This window comes from Epinephelus fuscoguttatus, linkage group LG1 (genome assembly GCF_011397635.1).
Source record: "Epinephelus fuscoguttatus linkage group LG1, E.fuscoguttatus.final_Chr_v1".
Classification (NCBI taxonomy): Eukaryota; Metazoa; Chordata; class Actinopteri; order Perciformes; family Serranidae; genus Epinephelus; species Epinephelus fuscoguttatus.
Window position 1 is genome coordinate 51289164 of NC_064752.1, and position 18227 is coordinate 51307390.

Here is an 18227-nt window from a genome sequence, read left to right on the forward strand (position 1 = left end):
TAGTTAATAGAGATTTGTAAGTAATCTTAAGTAGGCTTAGAGGAAATGCAATAGAAAGATTAGAAAAGATGGGAGATATAAGGCAAGGCTAGAGGTTGAAGAATATTTGAGAAATACATATTCAGATTTAGAGAAGAATAGGGTAGTAGGTTTCCCATCGGATATCCCTCCATTAGGAGGGATAGAGCATGAGATGGATGTCATGCCACCTAGGCGGAAGGAAGTTCAGGAGGTGGTCAGATGTGCAAAGGCTTCTAATGGAGTCCACTACAGGATTTATAAAAGTGCACCTGATATCCTTAAATTTTTTGTGGAAACAGCTAAGAATAGTTTGGGAGAAACAAATTATCCCAAGAGCATGGCGTAGAGCAGTGGGTGTCCTTATTCCTAAGGAGAAGGAGTCTGTGGACCTTAGCCAATTCCGGATGATTTCTCTCTTGAATGTAGGGGGGAAGATTTTCTTTAGTGTAGTAGTGCAGAGATTAGCTAGCTACTTAGAAAGAAATAGCTTAATAGATACTATGGTGCAGAAGGCAGGAATACCAGGTTTTGCAGGGTGTTCAGAGCATACTAGCATGATCTGGCACCAGATTCAGGCGGTGAAGATTAAAAAAAAGGGACCTGCATGTTATATTTTTGGATCTTGCAAATGTTTTTGGTTCAGTACCACGTAGCCTCATTTGGAGTGCATTTGACTACTTCAAAGTGCCACAGTTAGTTGTTATCTTAGTGAAAGCATACTTTCAGGATATTAGGTTGTGTCTAAGTACGGCAGGTTTCACAACAGTTTGGCAGAGGCGAGAAACAGGCATCATGGCAGGGTGTACAATTTCTCCATTAGCATTTACTATGGCAATGGAAGTAATTATCAGGGCTTCTAAGTGGGTGGTAGGTGGAGAGAGACGGCAGAAGGGGTTGCATCTTTCACCAGTTCGGGCTTGCATGGATGACATGACACTGGTGACCACAACAATGCCATGTACAAAGAGGCTACTAGAGAAGGTAAATAAGAACCTCAAGTGGGCCAGCATGAAGATCAAGCCTAGTAAGTCTAGAAGCATCTTGATACATAGAGGGAAGTTAAGTGATAGGAAGTTTGTCATAGATGATGAGGAAATCCCAACAATTTGGGAAAAGTCAGTAAAGAGCTTAGGTAGGTGGTACAATGTGAAGTTGAATGATGAGGAACAGGTGGTGAAATTTAGAAAAGATGTGGCGGAAGGATTGGATAGAATAGATAAATCAGAACTTCCAGGAAAGTTGAAGTTGTGGTGTTTGCAATCTGGGCTATATCCTAGGTTAATGTGGCCATTGTCAGTTTATGAAATTCCAGTATCCGTTGTGGAAAGAATTGAAAGGTCAGTTAGCTTCTATATTAGGAAGTGGCTGGGCGCTCCTAGGTGCCTAAGTAGTGTTGCATTGTATGGAAAAGGGGTACTTAAGCTGCCAGTATCTAGTTTAACAGAGGAATTTATATGTACCAAGGTCAGGACAGAGCTCTTGTTATCTAGGAGTAAGGATGTGGTAGTTAGGAGTGTGGTTCCAAATCCAATCAAGGGGAGGAAGTGGAACCCAAGATCGGCAGTTCAGGAGGCAGAGATAGCTCTTAGGCATGCACAGATTGTAGGTAATGTTTAGTTTGGCCGGGGAGGCCTGGGGCTTGGCTCAGGCAAACCGGTATGAAAGAAAGCACGTCTCAAAGATAAAAGAAAGCTGGTCATGGAACAGATACGTAGACAGGAGGAGATATTAAGGGGTGCAAAGGTAGTGGCCCAGGCTAAACAGGGACAGTGGTTGAATTAGAAAAGTGTCGAGAAGAGGAAGCTTAGTTGGAGGGACCTGTGGAGTATGGAGAAGAATCATATTAGATTCCTGCTAGGGGCTACATACGATGTGTTACCAACCCCCCAGAACCTAAAACTGTGGGTAAATGGGGACCCATCATGCCCATTGTGTTCAGGTACCGCAACCTTAAAGCATATTTTGTCAGGCTGTAAAGTTAGCTTGTCACAAGGCCGATATACATGGCGACATAACCAGGTGTTGAAATTTTTAGCTGCAGGCATTGAAGGGAAATGAAGACGAGTAAATTCAGAAGGTGTTAAGAATAGGAGTTTAGCAATTCAGTTTGTCCGTGAAGGGGAGAAATACAGAAGGGATAAGCTAGTAAGGAGGCAAGGGTGTGGCCGCCTAGAAGGTGCTTGTGATTGGGAAATGCAAGTAGATTTAGGGGGAAAGCTTGTTGTTCCCCAGGAAACAGTTTATACCAAGGAGAGGCCTGACATAGTGTTGTGGTCAGTGAGTCAACGGATAGTTTATTTCATTGAGCTGACAGTTCCTTGGGAAGACTCAGTGAAAGAAGCCTATGGAAGAAAAAAGCTTAGATATGCAGACCTAGGAGCAGAAGCTGAGCAGCGTGGATGGAAAACTAGGATTTGTCCAGTGGAAGTGGGGTGTAGGGGATTCATAGCAAGATCAACTGTCTCGCTCCTGGGGGAACTCAGAGTGCGGGGACAGAGTTTGATGAAGACAGTGAAGGAAATGTCAGATGAAGCAGCCAGAGCAAGTCAGTGGATCTGGAAGAGAAAAAATAATGTCAGCTGGGGGCCAGCAGGGGGAACTACTAAGCAGGGTACATAACTCCTTGAGATCAGGTGGAGAGATCCACCAATCAGTCCTCTCAGGAAAAAACCCAGCAAGAGGAAGGTTATTGAAGTGTGGGAGTGGCCTATTTGAATCCCTTTTGTTTGAGACCATGCTGCAAGGTGAGTGTGTTTGCTGATCCTGTGAGTTTATCTGTCTCCTTTAAGTTTAGCTTATATTGGAGTTATGCTATGTAGCGTGTGAAATAGAGTATGGTGAATGTGCTAGGAAAGGTAGCATCAGCACTGTCTCTAACTGGAGCTCGCATGTACGGAGCCTGGGTTTGTTGAAGGTGGCAGTGCTGTTTGGGCTGAGAAAGCTATGTGTAAGAAAGGTATAGGAGGTTGTTGGGTTGGTGTGGGGAGCAGTGAGACCTGGCATTAGGGGAGTGTCTCTGGGATGCCAGAGATCACTGTCTAGCATCTTGGAGGTGTCGTGGGACCAACTAGACGAAACACTGGTGAAAGGAGGTTCCCACCCGATGACCCCAAAGACATGTTAGTTAACACTGCTCACTGGTCTGTATAGTTAAGCCTTGCCATAATAGGTTATCATAGGGCTTAGGAGGTTATTCACTGAGTGCTGATCCTTTCTCTAGAGCACAAACTTCTTGTGTTTATTTGAACTGCTGGAAGAAATCACTGGGAGAGACGCAGACAACAAGGTGACAAAGAACAAAAGAACTTTGCTGGTATTTTTAGGGAGTGAAACTACTGTAGGTGAGCAGGAGGTGAGGACAGGTGAAACCTATCAGGGAAGGCACACAAGAGCAGGTCAGTAACAAGATTAGACAGGAAACTCGTACTCGTCGTCCTCCACTTATCCGGGTCTGGGTTGCGAGGGCAGCAGCCTCAGCAAAGAAGCCCAGACAGTCCTCTCCCCAGCCACTTCCATCAGCTCTTTCGTGGGAACCCCGAGGTGTTCCCAGGCCAGCCGGGTGATGTAATCCCTCCAGCGTGTCCTGGGGCGTCCAGAAGGTGTCCTTACCAGATGCCCGAACCACCTCAACTGGCTCCTCTCAATATGGAGGAGCAGCGGCTCCACTCTGAGTCCCTCCCGGATGTCTGAGCTCCTCACCCTATCCCTAAGACTGAGCCCAGCCACCCCGCGGGGGAAACTCATTTCAGTCGCTTGTACTCGCGATCTCGTTCTTTCGGTCACTACCCAGAGCTCGTGACCATAGGTGAGGGTCGGAATGTAGATCGACTGGTAAATCGAGAGCTTCGCTTCCTGGCTAAGCTCCCTTTTCACCACATCGGACCGGTTCAGCGCCCATATCACTGCTGACACCGCCCCAATCCGCCTGTCAATCTCCCGCTCCATCCTACCCTCACTCGCGAACAAGATCCCGAGATACTTAAACTTAAGGTTCAGCTATCGACCGGACCCTCTTCTCCAGCACCCTGGAGTAGACCTTATCGGGTAGGCTGAGGAGCGTGATCCCCCTGTAGTTGGAACACACCCTCTGGTCCCCTTTCTTGAAAATGGGAACCACCCTGGCCTGCCACTCCAGAGGCACGGCCCCGATGTCCACGCAATGTTGCAGAGGCATGTCAGCTAGGACAGCCCTACAACATCCAGAGCCTTGAGATATCCAGGGCGAATCTCATCCACCCACCGCCTCGGAGTTGCTTCACTACTTCAGCGACTTTGGCCCCAGAAATTGGACGACCCACCCCCGAGACCCCCGGCTCTGTTTCCTCACTGGAATGCGTGCTGGTGGGATTGAGGAACTCCTCAAAGTATTCCTTCCACCGCCCAACAATGTCCCCAGTTGACGTCAGCAGCTCCCCGCCCCAGCAGAGGCAGGGCTGATCATGACATTATTAGCCCACATGTATGTGAGGCCCGTGGATAAGTGTCTTTGTTTTATTGTGGTTATTTTAAGATAAGATAAACTTTAATGTCCCAAATGGGAAATTTGTTTTGGGCATATAGTGCGACATAGCTGCATAGCAGATACAGCTACCATATACAAACGAGACACACAGTAGACAACCATGTAGTACAGCAAGAATGCAGATTTGAATAACATAATTGTGCAATCAGGACTACTGGATGAAAGAAATGCATCAATTTTACCAAAACAGGTAGGGCTAAAAGAACAAAAGCTCCTTAAGGTTGCACTAGCCCAGGAGATAATCATAAAAAGTGCAATAAAAACTGTAGTATAGATAGTGCAAATAAAATACAGTAGTGCAAATTAAACTGTTGCAAATAAAAACTGAAGTGCGAGTAAGAACGTATCAGATCTGCAGCAGGTCAATAGTCACAATAGCAGCCCTGCTCTGCCAGGGAGACACCTCAGGCAGATGAAGAGAATGGCATAACCAAAAGAACATGACAAGATTTTTTTACTTTTTCTTTTTTTGTTACAAGGGAGATGTCAGGCAGGGGATCCGCAGCCATAAGCCTCCCCCCTGCCTAGCCTATTGTATGCGTCAAGAGGAAGGACAACGGTGGTAATGGATCCACAGCAGGATCCACAGTAGGCCCCCCACCGCCCTGACTAGGGTTGGGGGCGGAGGGGGGACTAGGGTAGTGGATTCACAGCAGTAGGCCTCCCCAGGGGAGGGGTGGAAGCAGCTATCAGATGTATGTATTTGTAGTGTAGTGAGATGGAGGTGGGGATAAAGGACAGTTTAAAATGGTAACTCTTGCATCTGCTGGCTCTGTAGTGCCTCCCTGATGGTAACAGTTCATTTTTGGCTTGTGTGACTACTGCACCCTCATATACTGACTGGAGAGACTGGAGTTGGACAAGTTTCCCCATTAACTTAATGGCTGTTGTCACCAAGTCTAGCCTTCCACTGGACTGTAAGAGAGCCGAACCACACTGCCATACCATATATTATAATGCTTGCTAGTACAGCATTGTAAAATGTTAACATGATCTCGGCTCGGACCCCAAACAGCTGCAGCCTCCGAAGAAAGTGGAGCCTCTGTGCTAATCTGTTACACAAGTGGTCGAAATGAACACTCCAGCTCAGATTATTAGCCAACCTTAGTCCTAGATATTTATATGAGGACACCTGTTCAATTTCGTTGTTATCAATAATCACAAGGTCATGAGATACAATTCCCATAGGGTCGAAGATCATCTCTTTAGTTTTTTCCCGTTTAATACAAGATAGTTGTTATCACACCAGGTCTTAAAAGTGGCTATCTCACTTAAATACACAGAGGGGGAAACATTCACATCTAACAGGCTTAAGATGATGGTGTCATCTGAAAATCTGATGACATGATTGTTAGGATGTGAACTCCTGTATTCATTGGTGTACAGTGTAACTGGGGCCTCAAATCCAATATGGCACACACTGTGCAGTGCACTGAGAGAATGGTTCTGTGTTTGCGTTGTTTTGTGTTAAATGTGGATGTTTATGTTGGCTAAATCTGGGCTGATAAACCATGACATCGTTCTATCAGTCTGCCATTTTACTCGCGATTCTATGGCTGATCTGCAACAGCTTCGCACTCCAACCCGACAACGGCAACTGGCTACTCACCTACAGCCGAGATGAACTCCTGGTGCACCGGGCCTCGCTGCTGAGTAACACCAAGCCTACTGTTGTCCTACCGTCAGAGCTTCGGCTGAGAAAAAGAGGGAAACGTGGAGGCACCCGCTGCCGAGTAAGGAAGCGTCCATTCAAACCACCTCTCCCCACCATTCTCATGTCCAATGTCCGATCACTCCGTAATAAAATGGACCTGCTACATGCGAGGTGCCACATTTTCCGGGACATCTGTATCATTGCTCTGTCCAAGACATGGCTGAAGGAGTCCGTTTCAGACGCTGAGGTCAGCCTGGACAACTTCACCATCATCAGGTCTGACAGAACAAGGCTGTCAGGGAGGACGTAAGGTGGTGGGGTCTGTGTTTATGTCAACGATGGGTGGTGTAACAACATCAAAGTACATCGTAAGGTGTTCACACCCAACCTGGACATGCTGACCCTGTCCCTTTGCCCCTTCTACCTCCCCCAGGAATTCCCCACTGTTGTGATCAGCTGTGTCTACATAGCCCCCAGTGCTAACATCAATATAGCAGCAGAGCTAATGGCTGAGAATGCTAACGCAGTGCTAGCCAGATATCCCGGCACTCCGCTTTCAACACCATCATTTCAACAGTTACCATCATTTCAACAGTATGTGGATATTCCAACCAGGAGGGGAAACATCTTGGATCCCTGCTACGGGAATATTACCGACACATTCCAAGCCCATTCATATCCACTGCTTGGACTTGCCGACCACAACATCATCTTTTTACTTCTGCTCTACCGACAGGAACTGAGACATCACATACCAAACTGCTACAGCACCCCACACTAGTCGGAGAACGCCACTAACCAACTCCAAGGCTCCCTGGTTTGCACTGACTGCAGTATCTTCGATGGAGATCTGAATGACAGGGTTTCTGTCATCACAGACTACATCAGATTCTGTATGGACTCCACCATTCCAACCAGAAAAATAAGGATCTATCCCACTTCCAAGCTCTGGATCAGTCCACAAATAAAACAGAGCCTGGAGGAAAAGCACAAAACCTTCAGGCTCAAGGACTGGGCCAGCCTCAAAACAGCAAACAGGAACATTAAAAATGAAATACTCAAAGCCAAACTGGAATACAAAAATAAACTGGAAGCAGAATTCAGCAACATGAACACCAAACAAGCCTTCCAGAGGGTGAGGACCCTGACAGGATCTGAACCCAAATCCACATGTACATCAGATGACCCAGAAACCTTCACCAAACAAGTGAACACTTTCTACACCTGTTTTGACAACCAGGATTTTTCATCAGAGTGTCAGACCTGGTTGAGAGCCCTCCCCCCACTGGACCCTGAGGAACTGGCTCCCTTCACAGAGGAGGAGGTACGGCACCAGCTGAGCCACTGCAAGTTAGGCAAGGCTCCGGAACCTGATGGCACTCAGCCAGGGTGTTGAAGACCTGCACTCTGGAGCTCTCACCAATACTGCACTCCCTTTTCTGTGAATTCTACTGGACTGCAACAATACCCACCTTGTGGAAAACTTCCACCATAATCCCAATACCCAAAACACCCCAACCTACAGAATTCAACCACTACCGCCCCGTTTCCTTGACATCCATAGTAATGAAGTGCCTAGAGAAACTCCTGCTGAATATCATCCTACTGATTGTCACTCCACATCTGGACCCCTTTCAGTTTGCCTATAAGGCCAAAAGGGGCACAGACGATGCTGTAGCCTGCCTGCTGCACTTCCTCCTTCAGCACCTGGACGCACCAGGTAACTTTGTGAGAATTCTCTTTGTGGACTTCAGTTCCACCTTCAGTACGATCCAGAAACACCTGTTGATCCAGAAACTGCACTATCTCAACATTCCCCCCTGTCTGATCCATCTCATCCACAACTTCCTCACTGACAGACTGCAAGAAGTGAGGATGGGCCACATCCTCTGTACTCACAATCAACACTGGAGCTCCACAGGTATGTGTGCTGAGCTCTTTCCTGTATACTCTCTACATCAGTGACTGCATAAGCCCATCACCTACCACAACCTGAGAAAACAAGGAAGACTCCAAGGCACTCTCAGTTGAACAAAGTTAAAAAGCCTTTATTTTAATGGCTTGGTAACATTTCCCTTTAAAAAAACTCCGACGCGTTTCGGCAATTAAGCCTTCCTCAGGGAGTCAAACAGTTCTCAACAGGAAGGAGAGTTTCTTAAAGCATAAGTCCACCTATCAGAAACCTCCACCTGGCAGGAATGCTGGTCAGGTGACAACTGCCATTACATAAAAGCATCCAGCAGATGTCATCCTTACAACACAGTCAGAGATAAGTATCATACAATTCTCAAGAAGGTCAAACATGAATATAGAAGGTCAACATGCAAAACACATTACAGTCAGGTTAAAAAATAAACCATGCAGAGAGTAAACTCAAACAACATAAAACAGACAATCAAATAAAGACACTAAAGTCATGCACAGACAATCAAATAAACACACTAAAGTCAAGATCCTCATTCAGGCCTGGATATTTAGTGGCCTGTAGTTTATAAATCCAAAAGGTTTCCCTCTGATTTAACTGTCTCTGTCTATCCCCTTTCCTCAAGGACAGTGGAATGTGATCAATCCCACAAGCCTGTAAGGTGGATGGGTCACTGTTATGATGTTCTAGATAGTGTCACTATATAGTCGACACACCAGAGCCATACAAAAAAGGAGCCAACAAAGACTGTCAGCTATCTGAAAACTCAAAGGACTCTATGTCGCCCCCCATCTACTGCTACTTCTGTACCAAAGCATCATTCAACCAATCCTTCTGTTCTGTTCCATATGTTTCTTCACCATGCTTTCTGTCACCTATTGGGCCAAACTGACACGCATCACACACACCGCTTCCAAAATCATTGGTCTTCCCACACCCAACCTCATAGAGTTAAATAACAGGTCCATTATATGCTTTTCAAAATCAATAGAACGGGACACCACACACCCACTCAACCAATACCTCATCCCATTACCCTCAGGGCGCAGGTACCCAACACTCAAATTTAGGAAAGCTCGACTCGGGAAGAGCCTGATCCCAGCAGCCATAGCTGCACTGAACAAGAGATCCCGTTGACTCAAAGTGTCCATCTCTGTAAATGAACATGTAATGTTTTGTGATGTTTTGCGATGTCTGTGATATGTCTGTGCCTGTGATATCCGTGATCGTTCTCTGTAAATGTACAGTTAGTGGAAACAAATTTCCCTCTGGGACGAATAAAGTAAGTCTAGTCTAAGGAGTACAAGAGAACTGACACAGCCCCGAGGCACACCTGTGCTACACTGTTTCACTGCTGAGAGTGAGCTGTTCACTCTGACTTCTTGGGTCCTATTCGTTAGGAAAGAATAAAACCATTTAATGATAAGAGTTCACCTTCATGTTGATTAACTTCTGTATGATCAGGTAGGGTTGGACTGTGTTAAAGTCCGAACTAAAATCTGCAAATAAAACTCTAGCATATGCTTTGAGGTCCTCTAGATAATTCTTAATTAAATGAGTGTCAGAAATAACTGCATCCTCAGTGCTACAACCCTGTCTATAGGCAAACTGTAGAGGATCTAGATAACCAACAACCTCAGATTTAAGCATATTGACAATGATCCTTTCAAAACATTTCACCACAACCAATGTTAATGAGACAGGTCTATAGTCATTATTCACAGCTGGACATGAGACCTAGGTTACGGAACAATGACAGATTTTTTCCACAGACCTGGCACTGTGTGACTGTTAAGTGACTGTTGAAAAATGGGACACCAGGCAACAGATAATTCCACAATCCACACTACAACTTTTTAACAAAAAGGCTGGTTCTGGTGGCAGCTATATTCTGTGGCTTCCTGATGATGGTGAGTGGAAAATATACAGAGTATCTCAATTTCTCTGTATTTCCAGGAGCCATAAAGAGGAAGGTGGAGCTGGACTGGGGCACTGAAGACTTAGAGTACCTCCAGAAAGTGGAGCTCCACTCTGATGGAGCGCTGAACGAGGTCCGACCTGACATCCTCATCTATAATGCAGGGACAGATATCTTGGATGGGGACCCCCTCGGAGGACTCTCCATATCACCACAGGCACTGTACATGCTCTATCAGACACTCAATAGCCACTTTCAGATAGATATGGCACTATTGAGCCCCTGCTAAGTCCCTTCTTTATGCCTCCTTTGCATTTTTACACAGAACCAAACAATGACGGTGCATTCTGGAAGCAAATGAAGTGTGACAGGCGTGACATGTAACACAGCAGTTTCAACCTCTAGTTTGAGATAAAGCATACACATCAGCAGCGCTTTATAATCAATGGCATAACATGGCAATAACATCCATTTACCATCTCTGTTATATGGTAGCTGATGTTGTCCTCTGCTTGGATGGTAAGGAGCTGCTGGTCCTCATTGTTTTCACAATTTGCAGACATTTTTGCTCGTTGCTCTTCCTCTTTGAGTTGGCCGCTAACAGCTACTTTTAAATCTCCTGTGAGGGGTAACACACATGTTGTCAGAACATCACATGATACTGTCCTGTCAGTTGCCCTGTTTATGCAGACATCATTTCGGTGCTGTTACCACCCCCTGTGGTGGCTTAAAGACAAGTTCAGACCAAAGACTTACAACAAGATAGAATCGTTTTAGAACATTGCAGAGAAAAGTTGCAGTGGTGTGAACTGGACGGTCAACTCAAGCCTGGTGATGATGTCACCTGCAACTCCACTGGTCAAATCACGACAACTGGTTTTAGAATGTAAAGCACATTACCTGTTTCAACAGCTAATCGGCTTGTGGTGAAGTCAGCTGGTCAAGTCAAAGTGACCGCAGTTGGTGAGTTCGCTTGCTGCAGCAGGTGCTCCCCACCGAGCCCTCTGTTTCTGTCCTCACTGTGAACCGGTGTCGGGCGCTGGGTCACTGCTGCCAGCTTTATGTGCTTATGCCCTGCCCACACACACACACACACACACACACACACATTTTCATTGATTGGTTATTTATATTACTGTGGCATATTTATTATGAATACAGTCCATCTAATTGCTTGTTTTGTTTTTGTTTTTTGCCGTTTCATCACTACTACAAATGCAACTGTAGCCAGTAACTCACTATCACTACCCTTATTCATATTTTAAGAAGCTACAAATTATATTCAGCCACAAAATAAGCCTGAAAAGCTGGAAATCAGAACAGAGGTACAGAGAGTTGTCGCATAGAGATGATACACCGTCTCATCTAGCTGCATTGATGTGAAGTTGTTTTAGAACGTTGAAGAATGGCGCATTGCAAGTAGTTGCCTGTTTCAACTTCAACCCGTTGCGAATCTTAGGTCCAAGCTGGGCTTAATGGCAAGACAACTCTGTCCCCCAATTCTTGGATCATACTTTATATACGGCACAGAGAGGCTTCATAACCGTGTGATATTCCCATCTTGAACAGGCAGTGTAAAAGAGGCTAATGTAGATACATATGAGATGTGAGTACTGATAAGCCTACTTTAAGCCTGAACTACTTTTTACAGTTCATACTGGATTCCAAAACATCAGCGGTGAGCTGGAGGGACAGTGTGCTGTAGAGCTGCTCCCCACACTCAGTGGCCATGTTAGGTACATCTGCACAATGTAATGCAATCAGAAACAGCTGTCAAATAGTGTATTTAGGGTGTCTAATACAGTCATAATGTTGTTTATTAAATTATATAATTATGTTCCAGCATAATTTAACTACCTCCTCATCCATTTATGTAAATTGAGAGGACAAATAATTTGAAACACATGTCAATTTTAATGTAATCCAGTACAGTACAGCATGACCTCTAATTTGCTTTTTTCAAGATGGTTGCTACCTGAAATGTTTTGGGGTTTTTTTAAACTCTTTTGGAAAACCTGGTGTCTGTTTTATATGTTTAGTATTAGAAACACATTGGAATTCTCAGATTTATAATTATTCTAAAATCATATTATATTCTATTTAGCAGAGATGGGACCAAGTCACACATGTGCAAGTCTCAAGTAAGTCTCAAGTCTTAACCTTCAAGTCTCAAGTAAGTCCCAAGTCATTTTTTCTTGGGCAAGTCAAGTCAAGTCAAGTCAAGTCAAGTCACAGGTTATGTCAAGTCAAGTCAAGTCCTGTAATAGGTCAAGTCCAAGTCAAGTCACCTTATTATTGTAATTTTACCTGCAAAATCTGATCTTAATAAAGTGAAAAGACAAAATATAAGTAACTGTCAGTAAACACTGACTTCATCGCTGCAATGTTTACTTTGCAGGGACGCCCCCCAGGCGTGCACGCGCACGCGCGCGCACACACACACACACACACACACACACACACACACTAACCATGGCAGCGGCCAAAATCACCCATTTAGCTCATTTAACCCTGTGTTGCTCGTTCATAAAACGTACAGCCGGTCTTGTGATGAACCGGTCGTATCAAGCTAACGTTAGCTAACTACCGACTAACCAGAAAATATTAGCTAATTGACAAGCACTTACTGGGCAGAATGGCTCTTCAAATGACGAACAAAGTTTGAAGTTGTCGCCTGGCTGTCCGAGATGTTTATGCCGCATGTCTTGCACTGTGCTGTTCGTCTTTTGCCGTAATAATGGTAATTCCGAAAGCCGAAGACGATGACTCTCGGTACCCCTCCCGCTGTTGATGCCTATCTGATATAAGAGGGCCTGTTTCTCCAATAAACACGTAAGGTACGTAGAGAGGGCATGACTGATTGACAGGGTAGTGATCCAATCATGACAACGCCATTCTCAGCCTGCGCTCCTACCGGGTAATCGTCATTATTTTTTAAATTCAATTATTAATTTTATATTCTAACCGAAAACATGATGTGAATAACACTTAAGTCATTCAAGTCATCGTGTCTCAAGTCAAGTCCAGAGTCTTTAACTTCCAAGTCCGAGTCAAGTCTCAAGTCTTTTGTTTTTTGTCAAGTCAAGTCACAAGTCATCAAAACAGCGACTCAAGTCGACTCAAGTCCAAGTCACAATGACTCGAGTCCCCATCTCTGCTATTTAGGATATATAATTTGCATATAGCCAATATAGCCACTATCCCAACAATTTCCATGTTTGCAACATAACAAATATAAGCAGTTAAAGTGGGAAATATGTTTTATTACAATTTAAGGCAATAATAAATGAAAGAAAATGAAAAAATCTTAGTCAGTCTTAGTATGACTACTTGCCATAGACCACGGCATGGCCCTGAGATTGATCCTGGGCAGGGGAGGGTTATACGCATGTCTAATTCTCCCTTACTGATATCTAAAGAAAATTTTTACAGGAAAGATAAAGTAAAGGATATGTGTTGACCATTTTTTTTTTGTTGAGATACCTCATACGCAGTGTTGTAATGGCAGGAGAAATACCTGGATGGAGAAGTGACAGGCTCCGCTGTGTCAGGAAACTTTAGTACTTTACGTAGGTAATTTGTTAGGAAATGTGAAAACATACAAAGAGCTGATCTTGCATGAGCCACATTTCGATGTATGACTTCCTGTGTGCACAGATATCCTATAGGTGATGCTGTAAATTCCACAGAATAATTAGAACAAATCAAGTAAATGTGCAGAATGTGTTAGTGGGATGGTACAGTGATGTGTGGTGCAGAGCTAATCAGTGATTTGGGCTGGTAAATAGCCTAAAGTTAAAAAAGAAACTCTTGGTTAGTGCAACTTTAATAATTGTTATTTAAGGTTGCGGTAAAACGTGTTTCTGTTATGCCTAATAATGTTCAAACTCAGTCATTGTGCTGCAAATTGTTCAATAGTAAATGAGAGTTTGGATACAGGCTGTTGCCACTCTCAGTCTCTGGGGTATGTAATGCTCTGAGAGATTTGGTGCTCCACAGTGAAGTAATGAGAAATTAGAACTATCAGACTGCTTCCAGCCTCCCCTCCCTCCTCGGGTGAAAAATGGAGTGTAGGTACTGTAGAAGCATTAGCCAGCAGCCTGCCAAAATTCCGAGAAATTACAAGTCCTATCCGAGGCCATGGGCAGACTGACAGACCAGCTCTTCTCTTGTCTTCCTCTCCAGGGCATTGTAAAGAGAGATGAGATTGTGTTCAGTGCTGCAAGGCGACGGGGCATCCCCATACTTATGGTGACATCTGGAGGATACCAGAAGAAAACAGCCCGCATCATCGCTGACTCCATCCTCAACTTGCACCAACAGGGCCTAATTGGAGCAGAGGTTGAGGAGGGGGAGGGATCATCGTCACTTATGACAAGCCTGATGTGCAGCAGCTCTGGATGTGTTGGATCAACATTCACTGCAGTATGAGATGCATTCATCCTGACATTAACACTCAGAGCTGTGACATTTAAAGGCCCTGAAGTCACTTTAAATTGTGCAGGTACTGTGTGACAGCAGTGATAATACTGTAAGCTTTCTGCTGTCACACAGAAACATCTTAATTTGAAACTGATGACAGGGGTTACCCAGTGCTTGTTTGCACACATACAACAACCAGAAAATAGCCTTGGTCATGTTTTACATCTTTAAGTTGGCAATTATACAAAGGAAATAATTCTTAAAAGACAAAAACCATAATAATCACACTTTCCTGAGTTCTCATGTGCCACAAAAAAGTAGTTTCAATTTTCATCAGTTGGAGAATGATGGTTTTTATGTATGATGTATTCTTTAATCTCAGGAAATATAATAATGTCTTTTGTGAAAGATGATATATTACTAGTTAATGAAATTGTGAAGACTTTGATGTTGTTACAGATACATGGCAAATGACCTGTCCTTCAGAGGTGAAACACAAGATAATTGCACGAGAGCCGTACCTATCAAACATAATCTACTAGGGATGTTTAACCTTCTTACAGATGATCATGTCTTCTTCATTCATCATTTTCAGCATTTTCCTTTATCACTTCCAGTATAAATTAGTGTACAACAAATAATAATGTAATTATTACAGAGTTAACAGTGTTTCATTAATCAAGTTTGCCCTTTGATGGGTTTTTGTACTTAAGGCTTTAAATCCACTCAGTCTGTGCAGATAACGTTTACAGTGAGCTCAATATGATTTTACTGAAGCCACTTAACTCTTCTGTGTCTGTGTTGTTGTTGCAATGTGTTCCTGACATCTCCACTTCAAAGTTCAAAAATTGAAAATAGCTGCATTTATTGACTGCACCGGCCTGTGAGTTTCATGAGTTTGACTTGCTGTACTGACACAGACAGAACTCTCCTAATGATGATTACACATGGAGGAGTTGTGTAAAAGGAGACAAAATAGATCATTAAAAATTAGGGATGCACAGAAATATTGGCACGTCATCAGTATTGGCCAATACTGAGTTTAAAATGAATTATTAGAATTGGCCAACATGCTTTGTCTTAATTTACACAATGAATGAATATTACATGCATTGAAAACTATTGTATTTCATGTCTCCATCTGCTGGTGGGCCATCACGATAAGTGAATGCATGCATAATATGATGTAAATCCCACTACAGAAAAGACTTGACGATCACTTAAATTAGGTGGAGAAAAAAGTGGATATATCGATAACGGTAATCAGCCAAATAAGTTGTTATAGATTGGCATATCGGATATCAGCAAAAAAGTCCAATATCGTGCATCTCTATTAAAAATATTGGATCAATATGATTATTGCAACAGCTGGAACAATATCACAGTTTCCAAAAGACACTTAAGCCACTCCATCAAACACACACACACACACACACACACACACACACACAATACTAACTGAGGTCTGTGCAGGTGTGTGCTTGTGTGTGTACAATATGCTAACTAAGTCATTTCATATTCAAATTCTACTTAAAACATTTAAACAGTTCAAAGTAAGCTGAAGTATGAGTGCTTTCTTAGCTTACTCATTTGTGAAATCCCCATACCCCCCCTCTTTATGCTGGTGTGAAGCTTCAAAAGGTAACTTACTTGGAAGTTCCATTTAAAGTGAGAAATGACTTTTAACTAAAGGAGTATTCTGGTTCTGGCCCTTATTTCCATAGTTTTGGCCATCATTCTTTGCTAATAGTTATACTAAGGGAAGATTTACAATGGGGATCACATCTTTCTACCAAGCTAGCTACCCAGGTACATCATCAAAACATAGTAACAGGACAGTGAAAACACGTCTGAGGTTGGTGCAGCTGCTCAGCAGCTTGTTTTAAGTCAATTTACGAGATAACTCTTAAATCTGCGCTCTGCTGTGATCCCAGTATGGAGAGAGATTTGTCTTATTATTATTTGTGTGAACTGATCGACCACCTGTGTTAATGTATAACCTGTAAACTTATAACACCTTCCACAAATACAAAAAAGATTTGTAAACTCAGAAAATATTTAGCAAATATTAAACAGATCTGCAAATATTCAAATATGGAAACAGATTTGTATCAAAAATTATTTGTGTGAGAAGATCTACTATCTGTGTGTAAATGTGAAATCTGTCAATATTTAACTACTTCCACAAATATAAAGAAAGGATTTGTAAATTTAGAAAAATATTTTACAAATATTAAATGGATCTACGAATACACAAATGTGGAGATTTGTATCAAAAATGAATTGTGTGAGAAGATCTACTATCAGTGTGTAAATATGTAACCTGTAAATATTAAATCTCTTCCACAAATATAAACATTTGTTAATTTAGAAAAACATTTTGCAAATATTAAATGGATTGGCAAATATTTCAATATGGAGACAGATTTGTTTCAAAAATTATTTGTGAGAAGATCTATTATTGATGTGTAAATGTGTAATCTGTAAATATCAAACAACCTCCACAAATATAAAGAGAAATATTTTGCAAATCAAACAGTTCTGAAAATACACAAATTCCACAAATTAAAAAAAAAGAGTCAGTGTGTGTCAAATGCAAATCTGCAAGTGTAGAATTGAGATTCACAAATTAAAAAAAAACTGGATTCTAAAATATCTGTTCAAAAGCTGAAATGTTAGGAAAATATTCATAGATTGATTGATTGATTGATTACTTTATTATCAGAATTCATTCTGAAATTTGTTTTGCATCCAAGACACTTGTTTCTCATCACAAAATTCATTACAAATTACAAAAATATAACCTTAAAAATCCATCAGACAAAATATACCATCAGACATGTGACATTTGCTATATCCAACATCAAAGTGGCTGTGGTGCCTCCTAACAATTATTCAACATTTTAATAGACTGAGGAATAAAAGAGTTCCTCATTCTGTTTAATGTAACTTTGGGGACTCTATATCTGCTGTTGAATGGCAACGACTGACACTCTTCAAATAAAATATGCGTTGGGTCAGACAAAGGTTTGCCTGCCAAGGACAACATTCTTCTAGTATATGCGGCTTTAAAGTTACAATGTGTAATTTACGTGGCTGTTTATTAGCAAATATCAACTATTGCTTCCATAAATATACATTTACAAAAGTGTAATGCAATTCACATACAAATGGAAGCTTTCTCATAGGCTGAGAATGATTTTTCTATATATACAAAAGCAGGGCGCGGTCTGCAGGAGGCTGCCGTCTTGCGTCGCCATATTTGAATACAGTGGCCGAAAGGGATATACAGTACAGGCCAAAAGTTTGGACACACCTTCTCATTCAATGCGTTTTCTTTATTTTCATGACTATTTACATTGTAGATTCTCACTGAAGGCATCAAAACTATGAATGAACACATGTGGAGTTATGTACTTAACAAAAAAGGTGAAATAACTGAAAACATGTTTTATATTCTAGTTTCTTCAAAATAGCCACCCTTTGCTCTGATTACTGCTTTGCACACTCTTGGCATTCTCTCCATGAGCTTCAAGAGGTAGTCACCTGAAATGGTTTTCCAACAGTCTTGAAGGAGTTCCCAGAGGTGTTTAGCACTTGTTGGCCCCTTTGCCTTCACTCTGTGGTCCAGCTCACCCCAAACCATCTCGATTGGGTTCAGGTCCGGTGACTGTGGAGGCCAGGTCATCTGCCGCAGCACTCCATCACTCTCCTTCTTGGTCAAATAGCCCTTACACAGCCTGGAGGTGTGTTTGGAGTCATTGTC

The 18227-nt window shown here is 42.7% G+C and overlaps 1 protein-coding gene and 2 long non-coding RNA genes across 3 annotated transcripts in view; 1 reads left to right on the forward strand and 2 right to left on the reverse strand.

Annotated features, from left to right (window-relative positions):
• LOC125886125 (uncharacterized) overlaps positions 1 to 12866 on the reverse strand; it is a 29973-nt gene extending 17107 nt beyond the window's left edge. The window contains exons 1-3 of the long non-coding RNA XR_007448982.1: positions 12667 to 12866; positions 10940 to 11113; positions 10516 to 10658 (exon numbers count right to left, since the gene is read on the reverse strand). This is a non-coding gene — a long non-coding RNA (uncharacterized LOC125886125). The remainder of the gene's footprint in view (positions 1 to 10515; positions 10659 to 10939; positions 11114 to 12666) is intronic.
• hdac11 (histone deacetylase 11) overlaps positions 1 to 15912 on the forward strand; it is a 184627-nt gene extending 168715 nt beyond the window's left edge. Inside the window, exons 10-11 of the mRNA XM_049571583.1 lie at positions 10078 to 10256; positions 14225 to 15912. Of these exons, the coding sequence (XP_049427540.1) occupies positions 10078 to 10256; positions 14225 to 14470 (425 nt within the window). The 3' untranslated portion in view covers positions 14471 to 15912. The remainder of the gene's footprint in view (positions 1 to 10077; positions 10257 to 14224) is intronic.
• Positions 1 to 18227, reverse strand: part of LOC125886100 (uncharacterized) — a 233265-nt gene that overhangs the window by 204390 nt on the left and 10648 nt on the right. The window lies entirely within an intron of this gene.